Source organism: Perna viridis, chromosome 9 (genome assembly GCF_037379345.1).
Source record: "Perna viridis isolate PV_CMFRI_1.1 ecotype Kerala chromosome 9, ASM3737934v1, whole genome shotgun sequence".
NCBI lineage: Eukaryota > Metazoa > Mollusca > Bivalvia > Mytilida > Mytilidae > Perna > Perna viridis.
Genome location: NC_142453.1, coordinates 22,051,087 through 22,076,946, shown reverse-complemented (window position 1 = coordinate 22,076,946; position 25,860 = coordinate 22,051,087). Strand labels below are relative to the sequence as shown.

The following is a 25,860-nucleotide window of genomic DNA, read 5'->3' as shown; positions in this document are numbered from 1 at the left end:
GAAAATCATATTTACTTCGTAAACCGGACTTAAGAATACACAATATATGGCAAATCAATAGGTATGGAAAACGTCAACGAAATTTAATTTTCTACATCGTAAATCTAGATAAGCGAAAATTTTCAATTCCGACTTTATAAATAGGATGCACGTAACCATAGAACAACATAATCCAATTTAAATCTGAGAAGAACCAACCGCGTTTTATTGTAATTATCAAAAATGAGTGGAAGGCCTAAACAAGGTAAATGGTTTTAAGTGCTTGACTGTAAGAATCAGGCAAATTTTTTAAAAAAAAATGAAACAAACACACGAATTTGAAAGAATAATCACGAATTTGAAAAAGTGGGCGCACATTTTATGGTTTATTGAAGACGAATGACTATTTTTTAAATTATTTCAATAAAAATGACCAATGACAGTAAAGAGTTTCGAATGTTGGTGTTGCTAAAATTTATCAATATCATTTAAATTTTATAATCCTACAAGTTTCTCATTACAGAATAATGTTATATAACTTACATAATCTTGCCTGACTGTTTTGTTCTGTTTTTGTTTTTGTTTTTTTTTTTTTCACAATATAGAAAGAAACGCTTTTTAAAATCTTGAAAATTACAAACTGTACATAACCTAGAGTTCTCTGCCCTTCTCAGTAAGTAATTCTACTTATTCTACCACATATTCTAAATTTAGTTAGTTGTTGCTTCTTTTTAAAACTATATACATTACAATTTAACTGATGAAATATACATTACAATTTAACTGCTGAAATATGTAAGTATTTTCAATTTTAATTTATTTATAAAGACAAACCTAACTCACCATTTTCATCTAACTTATCAAATTTGTCGTCTGGCAATCATCATTATATTTGAGATGTATTGAAAAGTGGAAAAGTAAATATCAGACGTTTTGCTTACGCAAACCAACTGTAAGTACCGACACTGTCTAAATCATTATTCAATCTGATACTTTCCTGTAAAAGAGGGTTCAGATTTTCAGATTGAAGTCTAGCGAAATATTCAAGAGTTTGGCATTTGATAGAAAAATCTATGGGATCGCGATCTAGCTCTGATTTAACTGCAATGTCTCCTTTTAGTGCCAAGATTAAATTTACAGAATTTCAAATGCTGTTTCTCGAGAAGTGTTTTTTTTCCTATCATCTGTAGTCTTCCAGCCTTCATTGCTCTAATTTTCGCTCTATATAAATCCGAGGTAAGAGTCCATATACGTAATCTCGGCATTATAAGGTAAAAACGAGTTATGATGTCTATTGCTCTGTATCAGTATACCCAAGAATTTATATTCTGCAACATTTTCAATGCATTCATTTTTAGATAAATTAACGGAACTTTCACTTTTTGTTTCTTTTTGTTTAATTATTTCTTTAAATTTAAGGATGACTGCCATTTAAGGCAGTATGTTTTAAGATTATTAATACTATTTTGCATTCCTGTTTTACTATATAGCATTCTTAATATTGCCATTGTTATCAGCCCAAGATCTTGTTTAGCAGACAAAATATAGAAAACAATACTTTTTATTACACATGCAAAATTTCAATAAAGAAAAGGTGACATGTAATTGCTATCATACCTTATATCTCATACATGTTTTGTCTCGATACGAAATTCTAATTTTATCAATTCTCCTCTGAAGATGAAATACGTTTATCCTTGCTCATATAAAGTGGTGACATGTAATTGCTGATAAACATTATTGATTTTCTGACTTCTAAGAGAAGTACATTCGTCGTCATTACAACTAAATCTACAATTACGTAGATAAAATTAAAATATTGAAAGTAAGTAACGTTTTTTTTTCTTTTACCATAATGGAAAATTTCCCATTTGAAAGGAATCGAGAACATTTTTCCATCTTTTCGCCTCCTTTTTTTTCGTTTCACTCTTAACGGAGACTTGTACGTGTGCATTAGTGTTATGTGTGTAAATTTTTAAACTTATATAGTACGTTTTTGTAAAGTGAACAAAAAACGATATATATATCAATGAGATAACGTCTTAAATCGGATTTTCATAAATAGTTGAATTTGGACTAAAACCTGGACTACATCAGACACATTTAAGAATGTTTTCATAATTATTGACTTTAAAAGCAATAGATATCAATCACAAATTTACTCAGGATTATCTATAAAAACAAATGATTACTTAGTCGCCAACTTGTAAACCATTTACAAAATGGTTTTTTTTTTTTTCGCAATTCAAAGGAAACAAACAAAATACATATCTTGAGAAGCACAGAGGCAATTCAAGATATTCGCTTAGTGAAACTATATTTCATCCATTTTTATAGAGTGGTTGGTTTACTGAAATTCAAACTGTTCATATTTAATAGTTCGTATTCAGCTGAGTTTTTCCTCGTTTATGTTTTTTTTTATTATTATTTGATTTTATTTTGCTTTCTGATTCCAGAAGCAAGCCGAAGTTTGCCATCGACTGGAAATAAAGAATCCAAACCCAGACGTTCAGATTTTCCACCACCACCTCCACCAAATAATCCAGGAACCTACAATCCGTTTGGTAAAGTCAGGGATACTTTAAAAGATTTTTTGCCGAAATAAATATGGTTCAACCCATGTTATGACAATGTTAGCAATATATCATTTCTAAATGGATATTTGTCGTAGACTGTAACTGCCAATAATGAATGCTTTGTCACTATAAGATATTATATTATACAATACTAACTATAAAATTATGACTGAAGTGTTATATTTATACATGTATATTGAGCACCTCTTCGTTTCTTTGATGTATAGTTAACCATGCTGGAAATATTTACTCCCAGAGTTAACCAAACTGTATGCCCAAAGGGGGAGATCCCGGACCCCCTCCCTTTGTGGGAAAATTGTGTTAAGTGCAAAATTTGAACAAAAAAGAGCAAATAATTGCCTGCAACCCCCTTTTTCAAAATTTCCGGATCCGCCTTTGCTTCTTGTAACCAAACTTTGGCCAGTTTTGATATCAATAAAATGATACTGAATCGTAAAAATATAAGAGCAACTGATAGACATCATAATAAAGGTACATGACAAGAAACGAAAACTATCTTCATACACAATGTATCGAACACAATAAAATATAATTACATATAAAAACAAGACGCCACAATCAGGAAAGTAAAAGCATTTGCAATATAAACTCCTACCAAAAAATCCGAGACATCAGGTGCTCGGAAAGGGTATGTGTGTCCTAGTAAGTAAAATCCAACAAGAGTCTAGTTACAATACTGCATCTTCCCTAACACATTTTGTCTAAGCAAAGCCACAAAGAGGTCCCACCAAATACAACGGAGCAACCAAAGGTGCGATTCACATCTGGACGATATCATTTATTCAACAACATGTACAAATGTATCAATTTGTGCATAGATAGATCACTTGAGAAATCTTAAACATAATCGAATTTGTAGTTTGGGGAAGTTTGGACTGAATGTCTAAATAGTGATACACTAAATACATGCTTTCCTAGTTTAGAAGTTGAAGACAAATCTCTGACTTTTTATAGATGAAAGCTGCAGCTAGAGTATTCTTATTAAAAAGAAACCTGGCCCTTTGAGAAATAAATTTATGTTTGAAATACTTTTTACTTTTTAAAAGACAGTTTCAGAAAGGAAATTGCAAGCATTTTAAGGAAATCAGAGAATCTCAGTGGGTATTTCACTATTTATCCAGATCCCCAAAGGCGTCCCTCCTCCCCTGACAGATTTCAGTGATATCCAATCTCGTCCAAGATGAAATAGGTACTAGCCATTCAGTGGAGGCACTGTCTAGGTGATTGTTTGGTGTGGATGTGCTTCTTTTCTTTTGCTGTGGCCTATGAATGCTGAAATTGCCAAGCCTAACAAAACCAAACCACTTCCAGATTGAAACTTTTGTTTGGTTATAGCACATGTTCAGATTATACAGGTTCTAAATGCACTAGAACTGATATAAAGGGCGCTTTAAAAGATGTCTTGTTTGAACAGGTTCCCCTGTACATTTAGTGATCTCTTTGTTATTTGCACTTCTGTATATATGTAACATCCAATCATGTCATGTGCGAAATACTGGAAAAAAATAATATCAAATTTAATCTGGGCACATTTTATAATAGTTCAATGTTTTCCATGGCTATTGTCTCCACACCCAACCATAAGATGATTAAACATACAAGTGTCTGAAAGGGTTTTCTTTAGGGGTACTATAAAAAAAGTGCGGCTTGGTTTTTGTGGGGTAATCAGAGTTCACAGTGTTATAGGTGTTAAGAATATGGATAGATTTTGATATGACATGTTATCCAGGATGCATTTAGATATTAATTTTCATCCAGGATGTTTTCAGATATATATTAATAGGTACCCTGGATGATATTTCATGGGATGTTTTACATAGTTTTTCATCCAGGATATTAATCAATTAGCAAATATTATCCACTTTATCAAGAGTATGAATTCTGTTCACTCTTCATATGTGAATTATATTCAGGATATTATTTAATAGTAGGAAATAATATCCTACATGAATGTACAATTATGAATTCTGACCACTCTATGTGAACTGTTTTCTGGATATTATTTAAAACTGTAGTATGAAAAAATATCCTGTTTACAATTAGGAATACCTCTAGCATTTTCATAGTAAATTATAGTAAATATCATTATTCCAGTAGTGGAAACAATTTAATAGGTATGAAAATTTTTTCATAGTGAAAAAATATCCTCTGGAAAAAAAATAATGTGAAATAATTCCAAAGGATAAGATTTCATCCAGATAGTATTATGTCTTACACATATATATTAGCTTATCAATGATTTTTTAAAACTTATCTTGAGGCACACAAAATCAAAATCTATTTATAAAATTGTGAGACCAAGTATTTATAGAAAATAAACACAATTGAAAAAAAAAACAATGTTTGAGAAATGCCAATGAAACACATAACCACAAATATCCTGCCAAAAATACAACAAATACATAATGGTTTGATTAAAAAAAAATCATTCTTTATTATTCAAACTTCAAACACAAGGAGACAAAAACAAATCATGTACAGTCAACAGAAAATTATGCAAAATGCTGTGGTTCCCATATCTATGAAAATGTACGGAAAGTTATCAGTTCTCAATCTTGTAGATAATAAAGATAATGGTCCTGAATTTCCATGCATAACATTTTAGTATATCATTGGACTTATTTTATGGTCCTGAATTTCCATGCATGACATTTTAGTATATCATTGGACTTATTTTATGGTCCTGAATTTCCATGCATAACATTTTAATATATAATCGGACTTATCTTACAGTTCATTGGCTCACTCAAGGACTTCCCAAAATCTATTTTGGAAGACTAAAAGGTATAAAATTATAAGAAAGCAGGCATGACATCTGAATTAGAATCAATTCTCCTCCCATACTCCAATCTAAAGTAATGTTTAGTCTACCTAAAACATACCTTTTGGTCCACAACTACTAGTGTCACAGAGGAAAAACAGTTACAGTTGCAGATCCAAGGAGATGAACCTGAGATTGGAACCAGTCCCCACCCACCCCTCCTTTTTAAAAATTTTAATTTTGTGAAAAATTTGGGCAATAAAGAGAAAATGGTAGCCTGGACACCCTGAGTAAAAACAGTAAAAAAATGGAATTAAAACCCCCCGCCATTTTATAAACATTTCTGGATCCACCCGATATAAATGGATAGTAACACTATAATGACACTGTTGTCACAGGGATAATGGGAAACCAATTCTAACAAACATTGTTAAAGTATTTTATATAGCAATACTTCATCACCTTAAAAAATAAATCTTTAATTAAGTCACAGGGTCCCATTTACCTGATTGTAAAAAAATTTAAATGAAAACTTATACTCATGAAGAAACAACTCAAGCTCAAAGCTGTACTTATTTCCAATATACAATTTTGGTCCCTGATAATTTTAAAGCATTAAAGCAATGGACTATGATTTATTTTAATACATTTGTATATACCTACATGTTTCTATGAGGATAACATATAACAATGAAAAATGAAACAATTTAAAATCTAAACTAAAATAAAAGCTAATGACATACAAGACAAAATACAATAAAAATTTCATTTTTAGTAATACTTATCATTCCCAATGACTAGGGCAATATATCACATGTAACTATGGCAACAACAAATGTTAACATGCAAGGCAATGACAATTATTGCCTGGCAAAATAATTATAATATGTGTTTTTCATGTATTCTTTTCATGCTTATGATGTTAAGTATACAGCATAATTGAAAAGAGTAGTCATTAAAATTTTCATTAAAAACAATCTCACTTTGATATCTTCATAATAAACTGCAATTTACTAAGAACCTAATTTTTTCTTGATGAGGGTAAATAAATTTCTTACCTTGACTGGTCCTTAAACAATAATTTAATTTCATTTGTAACACACTTCCTGATTGGAGAAAAAAAAACACTTTCCATCATCTCATAGACCAAATTTTGTAATGTGACTATGATGCCATCAACCTATTTTGGTGATTTACTCCTTGAAATTTTATACTGGAAATGCATCATAAGGAATGACTTTTATATTTTTTCAGTCTATTTAAAAATAACCTCAATGCCCATGATGCACACTTGAAAATAACCTGCTATGCAAGAAAGTGATATTTTCAGTGTTGGGATGGTTTAAAATGGCAAGCAGCAAGATACAGATGGTTTTATGGCACCAGTAAAATCAAATTTAGATTCTAAGGAAGTAAACATGGGTTAAAGGAGATAACTCTTACAAATCATTGGTATTTTTGTATAAAGCATTTTCTATCAATCTCATGTTAGCATCTAAGTAACTTAGAATTATTCCAATCTTTTTCAAATGAATGCTTGACAGGTTTTGATGAAACTGAATATAATTAAAAAATATCATTGGTTTCAAGACTTATGTCCCACAATACCCTAAGTCTACCTCCTTTTAAGTTGTTTTCTCATTCTACGAAAAATGCATTTATAGTAAACTAGGACTTATGTCATCAACTTGAGAAAGATGAAAAATTATGTAAATTATGGCTATCTGATCCAATATTAAAATTAAATCATAGTAAACAAGGATTTTCTTCAACTTAGGATGAAACAATAGTAATTTATGGCAACTTGATTTATCATTTAAATCAAAGAATAAAATTATGCCAAATTTGGCACATACATTCCGTTAATGGGAACATGAAACTTGACTATGACATGTGCTATTATTCATTCAAATCCGCCTGCTGTTCGGAGATAATCAACGTTGAAAATCCGATAGCCTCTATTGTATTTGAGTGTCATTTACAGAGTTCATCAGATCTTATTTTTACAATGTTTCAAGTGTACATTTTATATGAAGAAATGCTGTAAGGAGATTAATTTTAGTGGTTGCTATTTTTTTAAATACAATTCTGTGAAGTGAACATATTCACTGGTTTCAATTTTTGCACCTTTGGAAATGGTGAGTGTTTCATAAATGTTAAAAATCAATTTTGGTGGGTACTATATTTTGCTTTCCTGTCCACAAAGAAAGTAGTGAAAAATGAGTACACCATGAAAATAAATTTGTTACATTAAATTACCAAAAAGACACTCATAACTTCAACTAAAACTTAAGTTCTGAACAGTATGTAAAAAGCATCCTCACACCAAACTCCCCTCCAGAAAAAATTAAAATCACAGTTAAAACTTAATTCACATAATAAGAAATTCCAAATTTTGTTGTTTTTTTTTTTTGGTTGTTGTTGTGAACAACTTTTAAAATATCAATTCAATTAAAACAAATTTAATTTTACTCAAACTCCAAAAATTTAAACTGAAAATTGTACTGACATATTTATATAATCTGACTAGGGCTTGCATTATATGTTCTTTTATAGCTCTTCAAACCATTTAATCATATTAAGATCTACCAACAACAAATCTTATTACCAGTATATACACATTTACATCATCTTACTTCCTGCAAACTGTCAGCTCAGTTATTCTAAAGGATTATATTTTTACTAGACTGGTATCAGTCTGAAAAACCTATTCAGAACTTTTTTGGAAAAAAATTCCACAGGAAAGTGTAAATTTGTGTGGTACTCAGTATATTTATCAATTTGACTGCGCTTTCAAAGCTACCAGTCCAAATGACTAACTTGTCAGCAAGTTTCAAGAAGTCTATTTTCAATATATCTAACATAACAATTTGACACAATTTAAAATTACAATCCATACATTTATCGTTACTATGAAATCATTATAATATTCAATTTCTTTACCCTTTTCCATTACTTAATAAACATGATTCTAGATTCAAAGTAATGGAAGTAATTAGAATGGCAAGTGATAAAAAATAGAGCCTTTGAATAAATAGAGCAAAATTTGTTTCAATTTGATAATTTTTAACATACAGGATTACCATCTATTTGCAGGAGTTTTCTTTTCTATTCCAGAAGGACAATTCTTCTTTAATATTCATTCTTTAAAATGTACCAGGCCAAAATTTACCCTTAAAAATCAAAGTAAATATCATACAGAAGTAAATAAATTGAGGCCAAAAATTGTTTTGTTTGTTTCCTGCTATTCTAGTAGCCCTAGACATTTTATGCCCATTTTGGCTAAAGTACTGTTAAAGTCTAAATTGTTTCCCCATTAACTCAATGTAAAATATTTTTTGGAATAAATAAATTTCCCTTTCTACCTACCCTATTTTTCTTGCTGGTAGCAGGAAACAGGACAATTATTTTTTTTTTTGCCTATTTATTCATTAGCTTTATCTTTGATCCCTTGTTCTTACTGCCTTTATACAGTGAAAAACGTGTGAACCAACCCTGAATAATCTGAAACCCTGCATGAACCAAACTTTCAATATCCCATATTTTGAACCTTGGTAAACAGAACCAAAAGGTGTTTTGTTCAGACAGATTTCACTGTACTTATGTAAGTTTGTTATGACATAATCAAACAAACTGTTGAGCATAAAATACGCCAAAATTAACATCCTATAAAAATGATTGACTTCAAACAGAATTAGAAATTGACATTATTTTTCTTTAAGTAATTGTATAAAGGGATACAAGTGAATACATGAATAGCTTCAAAAGTAATTGCACACTTATTTTTTTTCAATAATACAGGTAGAAAAAAAAACTATTAAAAATCACATGACTTGCTGTTAATAATTACTCTAAAAACAATGCAACCAAAAGCAAACAAAAACAGAAAATCAACAATCTGTATCATAACTTGACTTCCTGAGTCAAAGTTCAACATTTTGATTGTATAAATCACAGTTCTAACCAATCTCCGAAACAGAGATCCTTTTATCTCCTACGTCAAACAAACACAGGGACGAAGGAGCTACCAACCTCTGTTTCGGAGATTGAGTTCTAACAAGATGAAATCCTGAAAAAATAATTAACTTCTAAATGTACGCACTACTCGTACCACATACTGTCGGCAAATTGGACATTCATTAAGTCTTTTACCACATTCCGTACAAGATACCATGTGACCACATTCTAACAATACACAGTCCACCATCGCATCCATACAAATTTTACAAACTTCATCTTCAGGAGATTTTCCATTACCACTGTTGTTAGCAGTAGTACCGGAAGGCTCTGAAAAGTATAAGGCTATAATATACACATAAATGCTGTGGCAATTCAACCAAAACAATGAAAAAAACACATGAATCTTCTTAAGGTTGTGTAATGTCAGTTATGACCAGAAACAGAAAATTATACATGTACATGTATTAGAAACAGTCAGTGTAAACCTTTTGTAGTCAAAACATTGAAATGTGATTTTTTGACATTTTTTTTCTCTCTCAGATAAACATTTACATATTTACATATAAAACATCAGAACAGGAGTAGACCCCTGAAAACCAGATGTATAAACTCCCATCCAGTGGTTCACAAATATAACACAGAAGAACTAATTTACACCTTTATTTTTCAGTTAAAATACTTGTACAGGTGCTCCATGTTCATGGTTCCAGTTTTTAGTGGAGTCTGAGTTGCTCATTTACTTTTATTACTTTGTATGTATTATTTTGGTTGTTTTATGTTCTTTGTTATGTAGGTTTGTTTTCCATGTCTAATCTTTGTTCCTGGATTACATTCTTTTGATTTCCGCTAAAATCTTGGTTCTCTTGATTACCCTTAAACACTCCAGAGAATTTGTAACATCTGAAACCAGCCATTTTTCATGTTAACACATGCTAAACTTACCCTCTGAAAGTTTCTTTGCTGGAAAGAAAAATATACAATATAAAAAATTACTGTATTTTATTTTCAACCACAGATATTACCCTTAAACTTAAACTGTTTAAATCTAGTATTTTTTTCCAAAATCACAATATTTTACATTGTCAACATATAAAATCATTAAAAAGACTAATAAGACAATTAATTGGAAAGAGTGAATAACCAAAATATTATCAAGAGTGCCGAAGAACACCTAGATCTAACGAGTGTGCTGAACTTGTTCCGCATACAAGTTAAATCCTCAAGCATTCATGGCACGAGTGATAATATTTTGGTTATTTACGATAACCAATTCATTATCCTATTTATTTTATAGAATTTCTTCATAATTTATCGATATTTTCAATATGAATTTTAAATTCCGTGATTGGTGGATTGATATTAAAGTTGTGATGTTTTGGCGGGAGAAAGTGCAAGAGTGAAATTACCAGATTTATTTCATAGTGTGAATTTTCAAAATTTATTACACTGGGAACATTCGATAAAACACAGCTATCTATATAATATTTCATATTAGAAAAACAATTTTCAGTCTGTGATATGTGTGAACCCTCAATAACTTGTTTACTTAATTGAACATAACATATAATATACTGTTTTGTCAATCTGAACTACTCAACCTGTCCAGTTACACAGGAGAAAAATTTTGGATGCTATAGGCAGAAGAAACTATCTGCAGTTTTTCTGATCAGACTCTAAAGTACACTGGTTGAATTTTTTAACAATTACATTTTTTCTTAGCTCCTCTCTTAGCACCAAAACTCTTATAAGAGTTAGTATTCTTTATTTTAAGTGATATTTAACAGACAGCAGATTTTTTTCTGTTCAAATTTTTAATGCAAAGCAAGATTATTACAAGTAATATTCTTCACAACAACATCATAAACCTACAAATATTGCTTGGAAACAATAAAAACAATTCATTTCTAAATTATTGATATACTGCAAACGTATTAGTTTTTGCAGTATACTAAAAAAAAAGTACTCTTGAAATTGATTCTTAACACTATTAATGCTAAACTGCGAACATTGATACCTACCAATATATATTGTTTTCAATCCAAAAAAACAAGCAACTGGGAGAATTATGTTTACAGAATTTTCTATAAACAGTTCAGCATTCAGGCAAAATTATCAACAACAAAGCTACATGGTAAGGGTTTAGACTGCAAAAAATCAAGCCTCCTTTATTTTAAATAGATTTTATAATCTGAGAACTCATGTACAAATGGACAGAGATCACTAAAATGTTTCCTGTCTAAAGACAGATGTAAAAAATAAAACAGACCAGTAAAGTTCGAGTATACCTTTCTCCTCATTTGCTTTATGCTCCTTCCATAACATTACAACCTTATTCTTCAGTTCATCCTTCTCAACACAACCTTTATAATCAACAAAACTCCTGAACAGCAAGGCTTTCATATCTTTAACAGTCAGATTGTCTATGTCCTCAATACTATTTATATCACCAATATTAATCCTTTTAATGGGCACAGAATCCTTCTTTTCTTTCTGGAATAATAATAATAACAATGTTTTAGTGAGCATGTTGAAATCTCAATTTTACCATAGAGAGTGGAAAAATAAATTAAATCAGATATAGACTGAAAGAGAATGGAAAATTTGGAAAATGTAAAATGACCAATTTTTTTGAACAAAAAATTATCCAGTGAATAAATATTTATCCACAGGATAACTTATACAGATTGTACTAGACTTATCCAGTGGACAATCTCTATCAAGCGAACTGACCCAGTTGCTCATAACTTTATGCACTGGACAAATATTTGCAGCTTTTAGAGGAAGATTCAGAAATTTATCTTTTTAACGAGGAAGGGTTTGATCCAGAGGTTGATATAATATGAACTACTGAAACACCCAAAAAACTAGAAGTTGCACATGTTGCTGTGCTAGTGCAACAAAGTTACTAGTCAGTTATTGATTCTTTTATTAACTATTCATCGTTTGGAACTTGTTTCAAGATATCACTAAAGCGTTAATAGGTACGTGATATGTCAAAGGAGTATATTATAAATAACTGTCTGCTATTGTCTGGTGGAAATGATGAACTGTTCCTGATCAATATGACCAGTACTACTTCAAAGGAATATATAATTACTCACAATCTTGTGAAACATAACATTTGCTGTTTATGGCCTACAAGAACTATATATAAGGCCACGTATTGTGTCCGAGCTTGGACTTTATTCTGATTCTTGACTTGAATTGAACTCTGGATTCTATAAACTTTCGACTTTCGTATAACACAATGTTTTAGTACTTTATAATGTTTCGATATAATTTCGATAAAATAATGAATTTATAAACTGAACACAATGTGAACATATGCAGTGAAACAGTAACTCTTAAATCTATATTCCTCATGTAATAAAACTCTATTCAAATACTCAGTGTTTGATTGTGTTACACTAGTTATACCCCCACTTGTACAATAAGTTGATATTGGACAACAACCAAAATGGCTATCAATGTATTCTCCATCTATATAACGCCTTACATTAAATTTGAAATCAAGACATTCAGCAGAAGCCCAGATTTTTATGACAAAAATTGCCCTATCATTCTATATATTAAGTGAAAAATGGCAAAGTCCCACAAAACAAAGCCACATGCCAAATCAGAAATCAATTATGACATTTTTTCAAATTTCTAAAAAATATATGAATAAATCCTGGTGTTTATTTACGCTTTTAAGACAGACCACGAAAATAACCCACTCTACAATGCTACCACAATTCCTAAAATTATTTTTGATTGACTGCTTGATTTATTGTAAGGCATTTCAGGACAAGAATGTTTGATTTATATTTGGCTGATCAGTTTTTTAATGTCCTTGAAAAACAAATCTCCAATAGGTTGGGGACCATAATTATTTTGACTGCACCAACCAGTCAAATTTGCCTTGTGATTGGTGGAGCAGTTACTACCAATTCTAAAGTCTTACATGTAGGTAAAACTTGGTCACTCATGCCAAAAATACTACATGTATCAGGAGAAAGCAAGGCGATAAAAATATTATTTTTGACTTGTCACACAAAGTTTGGAGTAAATGGCAAAGCTACTACCCATTAAGTAAAAGTCATGTAACATTCAACTGATCTGTCCATAAACAGGTATAGTAAAACCTGTCAACCAAAGACTGAATAATCCAAAAACATGTCTAAACTAGACACTTAATAGTCTCTTTATACCAATTTAAATTTATTTTGAATCTTGGAAAACCAAATACCTGTGTAAAACAAACCAATTTTGAAGATTAAAAGGGGTTCAGCTTAGGTTACACTGTATCTAATACAAAATTTTACATTATGATCAGGATCTGCATTGATGACAGGTCTCAGTAGCGCCTCTGATTGTCGTAGTTCCTCTTGCTGCCTCTGTTGTAACCTTGCAGCCCTTTCCTCATTAGTTTCCTGCCGTGGTGAGCTTGTTGATTGAGGGACTTGACCAGGTACATGCTCATCGGTAGGGACGGAATTGGTTGGCTGAGGTGGTCTTGGTGTTTGGCTCTGTGTGTCTGTTGAAATTACACTCTCAGTATCCTGTTATTGTATGAAATGTAAAATGCAGACTTCTATCAAAACGATCACTAAGGTCTTCAGGAAAACACAACTGAGTGGAAGTTATTGGAATTATAGTGGGTCAAATAATCACACTTGATTTTGTCTCTATATCTTGACCTTGTAAGATAATTCAATAATTACTATTATTCTATATGCAAACATATTTAAGGTGTATATAGGGATCACTCTGTCTGTCTGTCCATAATTTTTGTAAGCACAACTCCTCATAAACCACCAGGGGCTGCTCTGGCTTCTAAAATTCTGCTGCCAGAAAAATCACCAGCTGCAATTTCTTTTTTACCAATTTTCAGAAATTAGAGCCAAAATGGGTGCCAAAAAAAAAATCATTCAAATTTTTTAAAAAATATGACAATATTAAGTCTACTCATGAATTATCCTTGTCAATTCATCAAAATATCCCCTCCATTCATGACATACCTGTACCCATAATTTACTCTTGATTTACTCTTGATGCATGTATAAAGCAGGTTTTTAGCTCTAGTCTGTCACTTTTCATATGCAAAATCTCAAATTGCAACATTGGCGAAGCCAAGTGTGATTCCTGAAACCACCCGAGGAATTTTGATGAAACTTTATAGGAAGGTTGGGCATCATATGCAGATGTGCATGAAGTAATAAAATTATTGTTAGTAATATTAATTACTTGTTATTTCAATCATCTTAATCATTTATTGAAAACAGAATTGAAAAATGTTTGCAAAAACCAAAACTGAAGTACATGTACATATGTACATTTAATTGCATTCAGACTTAATTTTGATAGAACAGTGCCGTGCAGATCTAAATTAGCACTGTATAACACTGTACTGTATAGTCATAGGTAGAACACTACCATTGTTAAACTGCCCTGACAGTGTTCTAGGATTCCATTTTCCAGCCACCCCAGAGCTAGTGTAAATCTGGTGTGGAAAAGTTGTTTAAAAATTCCACTTCCCTTTAGCAAGTAGAAAACTTTGATTTCTGAAAATAGTTATAAAATTCAGAAAGGAGAGCGGAATTGAATTCTGATTTGAAGCTGCTCTTGGAAACCAAAATTTTTTTAAAAATCCTAGAACACTGGCCATGTGAGAAAAGTTAATGTTATGCTTACACTTCTCTCTTCTATATCATCATTCTTGGTCATGTGACCAAAATTTATCACAATAAGGTCAATAAGTTCATGTTTTTCTCTGCATCCATCTGTTGAGATATTCCGTTTGATCAACAGACATTTCAAATCTTTGACTTTCCATCTGATCAGTTCGTGTCGTGTGAAAGCCCCCGTCAGAAGAATACGACATTTTTTACATTGTCTAAAAGTCTCTTTCTTCTGTCCTTTTAAAGAAAGTCTGTGCACACATCTTGAGCAGAAATATCTTTCACATTCTCGACACATTTTCTGCAAAAAAAAAAAACAAACAAACAAACTATATCAGGGGTTGGGAAGGCAAAAAGCCACGGGCTATTTGCCCTTTCTGGCTAGAAATGGCCCCTTCATCTTAAAGAAAACTGTATCAGATTGTAAATATCTTTGAAAAAATCTGAAAATCGCCCCTTCTCAAAATTTCCTTCTCAACCACTGCTATATACAGTAAAATCTGTCGTAACAGAACCCTGTGTAAACCAGACATTTTATGAAGTCCATTCATACTAGTTTTAATGTGTTTTGAACCTTTGTTAACTAAACACTAGTCTTAATCCAAGGACTTGAAAATTACAGACAATCTACATTGTAGATAAACATTGATTCTGTCAAACCAAAGGCAATATCCAGTAACATTCTGTTTGGTCTGGTAATAATATGGCAAATTTTATATTTCATACATGTACAAAAAATGTACATCAAGATTCCTTGTTAAATCAAATATCCTGCAGAATCACTAGATAAATGCAATGAAACCTGTCCAAACCAAACTATGAATAATCCAAAACTCAAAAAATAAAACCGGTCCAAACCAAATTACAAATAATCCAAACTCAAAAAATGAAACCAGTCCAAACCAAACTACGAATAATCCAAAACTCAAAAAATGAAACCTGTCCAAACCAAACTATGAATAATCCAAAACTCAAAAAATGAAACCTGTCCAAACCAAACTGAATAATCCAAAACTCAAAAAATGAAACCTGTACAACCCAAACTATGAATAATCCAAAACTCAAAAAAAAAAAAAATCAGACACTTCTAAAGTCATTTTTTAACAATTTAAATTCATTTTGAACCTCAGTAAACTGACAACCTGTCTTAATCACACCAATTTTTCAGTCCAAAAGGGGTTCAGTTTTATCATGTTTTACTTTACATATATTAGGTAATTAATCAGTGATAAAATAGCATAAAAGAAGTATATAGAAAGGTTATCTACATATATACATCTTCATCACATATTTAGATTTAAAAAAAATAGGTTTTTTGTTCATGCATAAAGTGATTAGGTGATAATTGTTTAAACCCTAAATTGTTTACCCTACATGTATATCTCACCCTAGACCAATATTGCATACACAATATAACACCCCTAGTCAGAACACAGTTGAAATATAGTTAAAATAACTGATGTACTGAACAGGACATGTAAAAATTCTGTGTCACATGCTGTACATTTTATCCCTAGGTGATTCCATGGGTGATATACATTTAGTAGTCTCAAACAAATATGGCATATGATACACAGATCCTGGGATGTAGTATTCAGTATAAACATTTGTATAAATTCAACACTAAATGAATAAAAAACTGGGAAAAAAATCAAACTGATTTTTTTTTTGTAGCAAGATTCAATTGAAACAGAAAATTGACTTGTATACCAACAACAGTAAACATTTAGACAAACAAATTCTGATTAACTTACTTTTCTTTTAAATATGCTGAAGTTAACATTACAAGCTTCACAAGCCATTTCGTTTGATGAATTTGATGGATGTGCATTTGATGTAAACTGATTTGTATTTGTTTGTTGTCCATTCAAATTGGGTGAGAACATAAACACGTGTGTTCCCTGCTGGCTTCTTACAGCTGCTGCTCCCATGTCAGTGAAGAGATTACATGTACTTTCATTTAATGGTACATGTCATATCTAACCTGAAAGAGACAGTAAACCAGAGAAAGATAATTGACAATATTTAACATCTTGATTCTTTATGGTTTTTTTTCAGTAAAAGCCTCAATCTTATCTGAAGTTGTATCAATAATACTGTAATATAATACATTGTAGTGGGTTTGGGTTAGGTACTTCACAAAAAATGTTACATGCATTTAATTAGTTTATCTTAAATTTTACATTCACAAAAATGCAAAACCAGAAAAAAAATTAATATTTAAGATCAAAACCAATACCGGTAGTTTTATAAGACATGGAACTCCCTAATTTTATACAAATAAATATTTTAGTCTCATGAATTTAACAAAATGTAGTACGGACTAATTTTCATCTTTTATTACATAAATGTACTTGTAAAAAAAATGCATATAGAAAATTCTACATTATACATTATTTGTACATGTACACTGTAGGTTGTGTCAAATGCAAAAAAAAAACTATTTAACAACTTGACACAAAAAAAAAGAGATTAAATTTTAAGATTAAACAATTAAATAAAACAGTGGATAGCTGTCCTTTGGCTTGATACACATAAAAGAATACATTTTTTAGTTTAAGTAAAAAAAGGAATAAAATATTTTCAAAATTTACATGTACACGTTAATTACAATGTGAATGCAATTTTAAAATGATATTCATGAACCTTACTTGATAATTCTTGAGTTACATTTGTCAAATAACAAAATTTAAAAATAACTTATAAAGTAATTATCACACCTACATACATGTATATCTATATGCATAATGAACAGTCAAGTTCAAATGACCATAAAGATGTAAATAATCAGTTAGATTGTTAATAAGGATGTTCAAATAATTAGTTAGAATGTCAGCAAACTTTGTCCTCTTCACATGTTTTGTGGTTTCTTATCAACTTTAAATTATCAGCAACCTGTGATTTACTTAAATACATGTACATGCAGAAAATTAGACAAACCTGGGTCAAAAATTAAAATCAAGTTTTTTTTCCCCATTACCCTACCTTCCTATAAAAATTAGCCCTATCCAAATGATTTTCTCTCATTCTCTGACAAATAGTATTTTTTTAATGTTCAAAGCAACATTTTTCACTTCTTTGATGTCAGTTTTTACAGAATCACAGTCCTCACGAAAGTTGAAAATTCTTGCAGGACATTAGGTCTGGCACTTATAAAACTTCCGTCAGACCGAACACATTTATGCCGGACCAAACTTTTGGGGAAAAATTAACAAACGCCACATGAGTCAATGGGTGATGCCTTTTGAGTAGAATTTCTATTATTTATTCTTTGTCATTACTCTTTAGGTACATGTATGCTTTTATTTCAATTTTGTTATAATAATGTACTTTAGGATCTAACATGTGTCCTACATGACCTCTATTATATTTTTGATGTCTCTATTTTAATAGTTTGCAACATGTTGACAACTTGACATATGTTTTTTCATGAGAAGGTTCTGTAACTGTGACTGTTATTATTATAAGTAAAGTTTTTACATGAAAACAAAATTTAAAGTTATGTTTTATTTGGCCTTTCTAAATTCTGACTCCCAATCACTGTTATATTCTCTTATTTTCCTTTTTTTTTTTTTTTGTATTCTTTTTTTCTTTCAACATTTTTTCTTTTTTTTTCCTCCCCGTGCAGGTCCGGGTGTTAAAAGAATAGGCCTGCAGCAGCGCTAAACTTGTCGTAAAAGGTGACTAAATAGTGCTCAGAACCCTAGCCCACAGAGCAACTGGGATGTGCGCCCCAGGTGGTGGAATGGGGTACCCCTGGCATGTTACATGCTGGGGTTGTCAGGCTATTATACAGAAAACCTGACCGCAAACCATAGTGGTGCACTGTGTTGGGAAAGATGCCACGTTCCTCGCATGTTAAAGAACCTTACTGTGGTATTCTCCCGGAGTAGGAACCATAGGGCTCCGCCACAGGAGGCTAAATTGCCCGACCCTACCCACCTCTCCCTATTTCCAGTGGCAATCCAAATTTGTCGACCCCATTGTCCATGTGTCCCATCCCTTTTTCATTTCATCATTTCATGTTCATTTTATCATCAATTCCATGTTCATCATCTGAATACAGCTGAAATATTGCTGCTCGGACGTTAAACCTCAAAAAACAAACAAACTTTTTTCCCCAGGCTGGGCATCATCACGATATTTCAAATTATCAAAAACAGGCATGAATTGTTTACATTTTCATGTGGTGGTTCCCTATATATTTCACAAGACACCACCATTTATATTGACTTAGTATCGCGCAATTTCATTGGAAGATATTACTGAGCGACCAATCAAATTGCGTCATACAAATAGGAAAATCATTCCGGTGTCATATGAAATAATTGCTGGACATTCTGTCAAATGGTAAAAACGGAACTATCAGACCGATGCAAATATTACATTTTGTGAAGACTGGAATCAGATGAAATCTTGACAAAAAAACATTTCCCAACCTAACTACCCAAAGCCAGATGGAGGGCAAATAAACACCATGTTAAGTGTAGCCAGGTTGATTACTTGTTAAATTGAAATACTAAACAAATCCTCATAAACTAAAATTTTACCTAACATATCCATGTAGTAACAAAAATGTAATAACATCAATGGTGCTATTAGGTGTATGCACTATGCAGTGATTTTTTAAGCACTTGTGACTTTTGTCATCAACAATAGACTTTTCAGAAAGGCTTTATTCATATACAATGTCCTTTAGTTTCATATTAAGTATTTACAGCGTTATTAATTACTGGTGATACTGAAATATCTTATGTCAGGTGCTAATATCACTTTTAAAATATAACATTAAATTTGCCCAAATTTTCTCATGCAAATGTGACTAAAGCTATCAAGATCCTCGAAATATTACCAGATATGCATAATGTACATGTAGATTTTAAATTAAAAATGTACAGTGCCTGGATAGAGAGTTATTCTGATTACTCACACACTTTTTTAAAGTTTACTTGATCAAGTTTAAGGCCAAAAGTACATGTACATTTTGTGCATATTTATCATGTAAGTAATTAAATGTCAATCAAGTTACTTTAAAAGGAAAATTTCAATTGGTGGCCCATACCATAACAGAACATAACATCAGAAGAGCAACTTTAAGCATTGTCAAGCTGTATCGTCAAGCTTTCAAAATGCAAATTTATAAATGCACAAGTCCAAAATTTGGCAAAAATTTTGACATGAAACAGATCAGCTAACTTACAAATGTGAAAGTCTCATAAAAGGGTATGTTCTGAAATATGTAACCCATAACCGCACCCCTACCAACTTTTTCCTATACCCAAATACTATTTTGCCAATTTCTTCATTATTACTTGATAATTCAAGCTGAAAGTTGGTACACATTTACCAAATGACATGATGGTTAGACTAGAATTAATGATTTTTAAAATGTTTGTCGAAAAAAAAGATTTTATTCGATTTTCTGTTTTCAAAAGCCCTAGAATGTGTAACCCAAAATTCCTGCGCCCAAAATCATAGTCCGGTATTTTTGTTATCTGTACAATTTGAATGCACGTTCGCTATTAGAATATCATAACAATATTAACATTTTCAATGACAATAAATTAAAATCACATCAGACTCTGTTTATGAAGCTTTGCTATTCATTCAGGATAAGATCGTATCCATTCTTTGCTGGTATGGGGACTGACACAAGGTACGGAATTCAAACTCAATCACTTCTTTTTTTAAACAATATCATATCTTTAAAACTTTATCCAAAGTCTAAAGGTAAAGTTTTAGCCTCTTAATGATTTTAGAAAAAAAAAATAAAATTCTGACAGGAAATTGAGAAATAGTTGATAATTAGATTGGTACGGTAACTTCCAGTTACTTATTTAGACCTTTTGACTTCAGAAAACCGATCACACAAGAGCTTTTAGAAAATCATTCATAATTTTCTTGATTAGAAATGAATTGAAACTGAATTTTCTACATCTCATGCAATTTTCAGCTCCTAATAAACTGTAAGAATGAATATTTTGGCAAATGTTATGGTACAGTTTACACATTTTAGACCCTACCTTATAAAAATGCTGGACTTGAGGGGTCAGACATTATGGTCTTTCATTTACATACATGTAATTATTGAAATAAAAGAAAATAATAATATAATTTTAACTGAGTCATTGGGTGACATGTGCACAGTTTTCTTTTATCTTCGGACAAATATTAATCTTATGTTTGATCCTCAAGTTTATAATATAAGATATGAATAGTGAGAGGTGAAGGTCCAGTTTATTAAAACTATTAAGTGAAGACTGTTATATTACTTGAAATGATACATTTGTATATATGCATGTGTATTGCATATGTTCCTGGTTAAAACTTATAACATTCTAGCATTGTCTGACAAGTCGAGAAATGTCAATTTTTCAAGTCATGTATTTAGAAACCAAATCTAATGTTCAGAATTCGAAGTGTAGGTTGATAACAAATTTCTGTCATTGGGTGGTATTGTATAAGCTTAGTTTGTCAATATCTAAACGCCAAATAGAGAGAAACATACTAATGATAAAATAAATCGAAATTCAGACGGATTTCCAGACAGACGAATGATAATTCTACTTCCTGTTACTACGTAAATCGTCGGGGTCGTTGAAGCGCTTTTTCAAGTGCGATTACGTATAAACTGGTTCCCGATCGAAATATTCAGTATGTTACTCCTATACAAATATACATTTGCAAGATTATAAAATGTTATAAGTTAAAAAAAACATCTTTAATCTTAACTCGTGAGAGTGTATTGCTAGTAGCTAATACCTGGAACGTAGTCTCGGGAACCTGGATAGATTACGTAAGATAATTCGCGGGAAAATTTTAAAAAAAGCAAAAGTACAAAACTTGCAACTAAATAAAATCAAATAGAATAAAGTTCAAACTTCTAATCCTAATTTTCTTAATCGTGAGGGGCCAGGCAATATTTCATACTAGCTAAAGCAGTTTTTTCAACTAACATGCCAGCTTTAGACCAGTTTAAACATACAACTGTACGCTAAACATTTACTTCGATTAGGAACATATTTGAAGGTATAAATAGCAAAAAGAGTGTAGATTATTATCAACAATACTATTAAGAGAAAATATATGTATTATATATTGTCCATATTCCATTATGATAGTTTTAACAAGTATCACGATGCTTTTGGCAAATGTAATTTAAAGTATTAATGCCACTTACTCAAAGCATCGTGAGACAGTTAAACCGTGTTGACAGCATCGCGGAGGAAGTTAAACATGAATGCCTGTACTAAGTCAGGACCACATTGCGGTGGTTTCCCACTTTCCGGATTTTACCTTACATGATATTGTCATTTTGTTATTTTATTATCCTTCGCTGACCAAAGCAAGTTTACCGAAGAGTACTGACAGTGGTTAATGTGATAGGTTCTGATCGCTATAGGAATTGAGTTCATAAAGAATGCAGGGTCGGATCCAGGATTTTAGATTAAGGGGCGCTCAGTAAAAATGTTTTGAGGTTAAATTTTTGAAATATTCTTCTAGAGTGGGTGAAAGAGTAATCAAGGGAACCAAGGTCATAGCGGTAATCAAAAGAATGTAATCCAGGGACAAAGACCAGACATGGAAAACAGACATACACAACAAAGAACATATAGTAATTAAAATCATACATACAAAGTAACAAAGTAAATGAGCAACTCGGACTCCACTAAAAACTGGGAGCATGGACCAGGTGCACCGATTGGGTAAGCGTCCTCTGTTTTTCTAGAAACACCCGCCGAGTTGCTCATAAAAAGTCAAGTCCGTGGTAGACAAACCAGGAAAGGAAAACTATGACCCGTTGAATAAATCAGTTTTCATGGTGCAGATGGATACACCATAACGACCCACGAGTTCATGATGACGACCATAAAACTTCTGTAGTGATGACTTCAATCTTGTAGCAACATAACCCTGTTCCAGAAGCCTATTTGTTAGAGTTCTAGCGTGATACAAAAATTTTCGGCAAGCACTGGTATAACGTATGAGTTGTGATATGAACAGTCCATACGCAGGTGCTGAAGGGATGTTGCCACAGATGAAAGGAAAGTTGACAATTTTGAATGAAAAGTCATCACGTTTGTCGTAAAGTTTGGTCAATAGTTATCCTTTACCATTGATTTCTAAGTGTAGGTCAAGATATGATCCTTTATCTCAAGTTCTTTGGGGGTAGATGCGATGTATCAAATCCCCGAAATTAGGATTGTTTAAAGATAATATGTCATCTATATAGCGGAAACTGAGATTAAAGGATCTAGCTAAACGATATTCTTTCTTTCTGATCATATCAGCTATAAAGTCAGCCTCATAAGAGTGAAGGAAAAGGTCAGCAAGTAAAGGAGAACAATTTTTTCCCATTGGAATGCCGACCATTTGTTGAAAAACACGTCCACCACACTGGACAAATATGTTGTCGATTAAAAATTCCAGCACTTCCCTGTATATTTGGAAGATGATTTGGAATTATTTCTTACAAAGTATGATGAATCTCTACCAAGAACTATATATTTGTATCTAGGTGTACCATCTTTTTGGGAAATGTGGATATCTTGTGGTAAAATTAGCGAAAAATTAAATTTTCAACCTATTTTAGGGGGGCACGCCCGCCACGCCCCCGCCTGTATCCGTAGCTGATCGTTCATGCTTATATCGATCATAGAATCGGAAACATTTCGACAATTAATAATATCGAAGATTCGTCGATCAAATTAATTAGAGATCGAGGATGATTGTTCGACGATTTTAAAGAAAGTTACCGCTCTAGCCTCCTCCAGAAAATCAAGTGGTTGCTGCCTTTGTTAAATGTGATCAGTAAACCCAACTGTGTGGTCCGACGATTGCATTCCTTAAGATATTAGAACAGAATTTTATATAAGCGTGTTTCTTAGTTATGCCGCAGAGTGTTGATGCTATGCACTCCTTCAGAGTAAGCGCTCAATTAAATTTGCCCTCAGTTTATCAGATTATTTATATTTAGAATATACCAACAACAAGCTGATTGTAGTTTACAAGATTTAAACAAGAAAATTAGCAGATACTTTAAGAATTGGTATACTAAATATTGAAAATTTGCAATTTAAAAAGAGAAGCATAAGATGATATGGTTGTTCTGAATATAGTAGAGCCAACGTAGAACCTTTTTATGATATGAAAGTATTCAAAATTTCAAAATGTTGTGTTTAACCATTGGCTTGTCTAGTAGAAACCATTTTGATAAAAATAAATTATTTCCATAACCAACCACTTCTACAAAGCCGTCAACTAAAAGATCAGCCAACGTTGGCCCATCGGAGTCATGCTGTCTGGGATAAAGTCCACGTTTCAAAGCAGGCATCTAAATAAAAGTCTCTGATTTATATTACCGGTAATACATAGTATGATTTGCTGAAAGCACAAACTGAAGTTTGTTATGTTTTAATGTTTCTTTGTTGTGTGTGTCTGTTTTCCATGTTTGGTCTTTGTCCCTGGATTACATTCTTTTGATTTTCGCTAGAATCATGTTACTTACATTTCGACAAGCAATAATATCGAAGATTCGTCGATCAAACTAATTATTTCGATTTTATTATCGATATAAGCATGATCGATCAGCTACGCCGGTAATGGATCCGCACCTGATATAGGCTATGGACATTCCAGGGGCGGATACATGCGGTGGCGTGGCGGGCGCGCGCTCCCCTAAAATTTGCAAAGCATGGATTGTCAGGGGTAGATTTTGGCGCTTTTAGGTTGAAACTAATTTCTCGCTAATTTTACCACAAAAGATATCCACATTTCACCCACTTTAGACGAATATTTCAAAAATTTAACCTCAAAACATTTTTACTGTGCGCCCCTTAATCTAAAATCCTGGACCCCCCCCCCCTGCATTCTTTATGAACCCAATTAATTTTTTCAAGTAAAATTTATTCCTTTTAACATCATTTCATTAAATAATTTGTTAATCAAAGGAACCAAGATTGTAGTAAAATCGGCCCTTATATGCTAAAATCGACATGACAAATGATACATAAATGAATTAATGTGAAAATATACCCGGTTGTTTTTGGTCCAGTCCAATGTGGATCAGCCAAGTCAAGTCAAGTAAACTTTATTTAAAGTCGATATATCCAATAAGAACCATATGCTCTGTGGAGCTTTTACAATCGACATAAATAAACACAAGGCATACACATAAACTTAAAACAACATGACATACAAACTATAAATAACATGCAAGTAATCAAGGACACAATTGCAAATAAAGCACTAAAATAAAAGCAATGCAAACTTGATATGAAAGCAGATGCTACTATGCAGCTAAAAGCATTAAAAATAACATGCCAGCAAAATTAAAATAATAAATGAAAGATTTTAAGATTATGTTGCATCTGTCAGTTGGGCAAGCCAAACTATTGGCGAAAGGAGCAAGAACATCCCTCTCCCACTTATTACTCAAACTTTTCAATTGATCAGGTCCCATATCTCCTCTTAATTCATTTGGAAGTTGGTTCCATAGTTTAGCTGCCCTATAACTAACAGGGTGCAGTTGTGTTTACTCTTGGCATGTTCACCAAGTTTGTATACCCAAAAGAGTAAGAACTTTCTTTAACAGTTGTCATATCTTGTAAGTATACAGGAGTAATCTTCTTTATTATTTTGTATGCATGTATATAGCTAAAATCTTAATCGTCTAACTCTTAAGGATGGTATCTCAGACTTTATTAACAACTCTTCATATGTATTTTAATCATCATTATATCATTACAAAAATACCATACTAATGGACAATAGTTGAAATTTGCTAGTATAAAAGAATAATATATTGTAAGTTTACCTACCAAATTTACTGAGATGGTTGCCAATTCTTTTTAACACATTTTATTGTTGTGATGCCTTTGGTATAGATTCCTCGTACTGTGTA

General features: G+C 31.8%; 1 protein-coding gene and 1 long non-coding RNA gene across 3 annotated transcripts in view; one reads left to right on the top strand and one right to left on the bottom strand.

Annotated features, from left to right (window-relative positions):
* LOC148607335 (uncharacterized) overlaps nucleotides 1-2,724 on the top strand; it is an 8,385-nt gene extending 5,661 nt beyond the window's left edge. The window contains exons 1-2 of one of the 2 annotated variants that reach the window (XR_015915056.1): nucleotides 89-244; nucleotides 2,436-2,724. This is a non-coding gene — a long non-coding RNA (uncharacterized LOC148607335). Of the gene's footprint in view, nucleotides 1-88; nucleotides 245-2,435 lie in introns of those variants that run through there. The other variant, XR_015915057.1, reaches the window with a different exon arrangement.
* Nucleotides 2,725-4,985: 2,261 nt separating this feature from the next.
* On the bottom strand, nucleotides 4,986-21,561 carry LOC148607334 (E3 ubiquitin-protein ligase RNF34-like). The gene is made up of 7 exons (XM_088544610.1): nucleotides 21,466-21,561; nucleotides 16,712-16,941; nucleotides 14,971-15,258; nucleotides 13,602-13,838; nucleotides 11,583-11,787; nucleotides 10,240-10,257; nucleotides 4,986-9,624 (listed from the first exon to the last, which is right to left on the bottom strand). The coding sequence occupies exons 2-7, from the start codon at nucleotides 16,886-16,888 to the stop codon at nucleotides 9,419-9,421; spliced, it is 1,131 nt and encodes a 376-aa protein (XP_088400736.1). The 5' UTR covers nucleotides 16,889-16,941; nucleotides 21,466-21,561; the 3' UTR covers nucleotides 4,986-9,418.
* Between the last annotated feature and the right edge of the window lie 4,299 nt (nucleotides 21,562-25,860).

Bases quoted from the DNA above. Each gene is read 5' to 3' on its own strand.
- LOC148607334 (XM_088544610.1), bottom strand. From the start codon at position 16,888: ATGGGAGCAGCAGCTGTAAGAAGCCAGCAGGGAACACACGTGTTTATG. The intron at 15,259-16,711 runs GTAAGTTAATCA...TTTTTTTTGCAG, and splicing joins TCAGCATATTTAAAAGAAAA to AAAATGTGTCGAGAATGTGA. The intron at 13,839-14,970 runs GTAAGCATAACA...ATACAATAACAG, and splicing joins ATGATATAGAAGAGAGAAGT to GATACTGAGAGTGTAATTTC.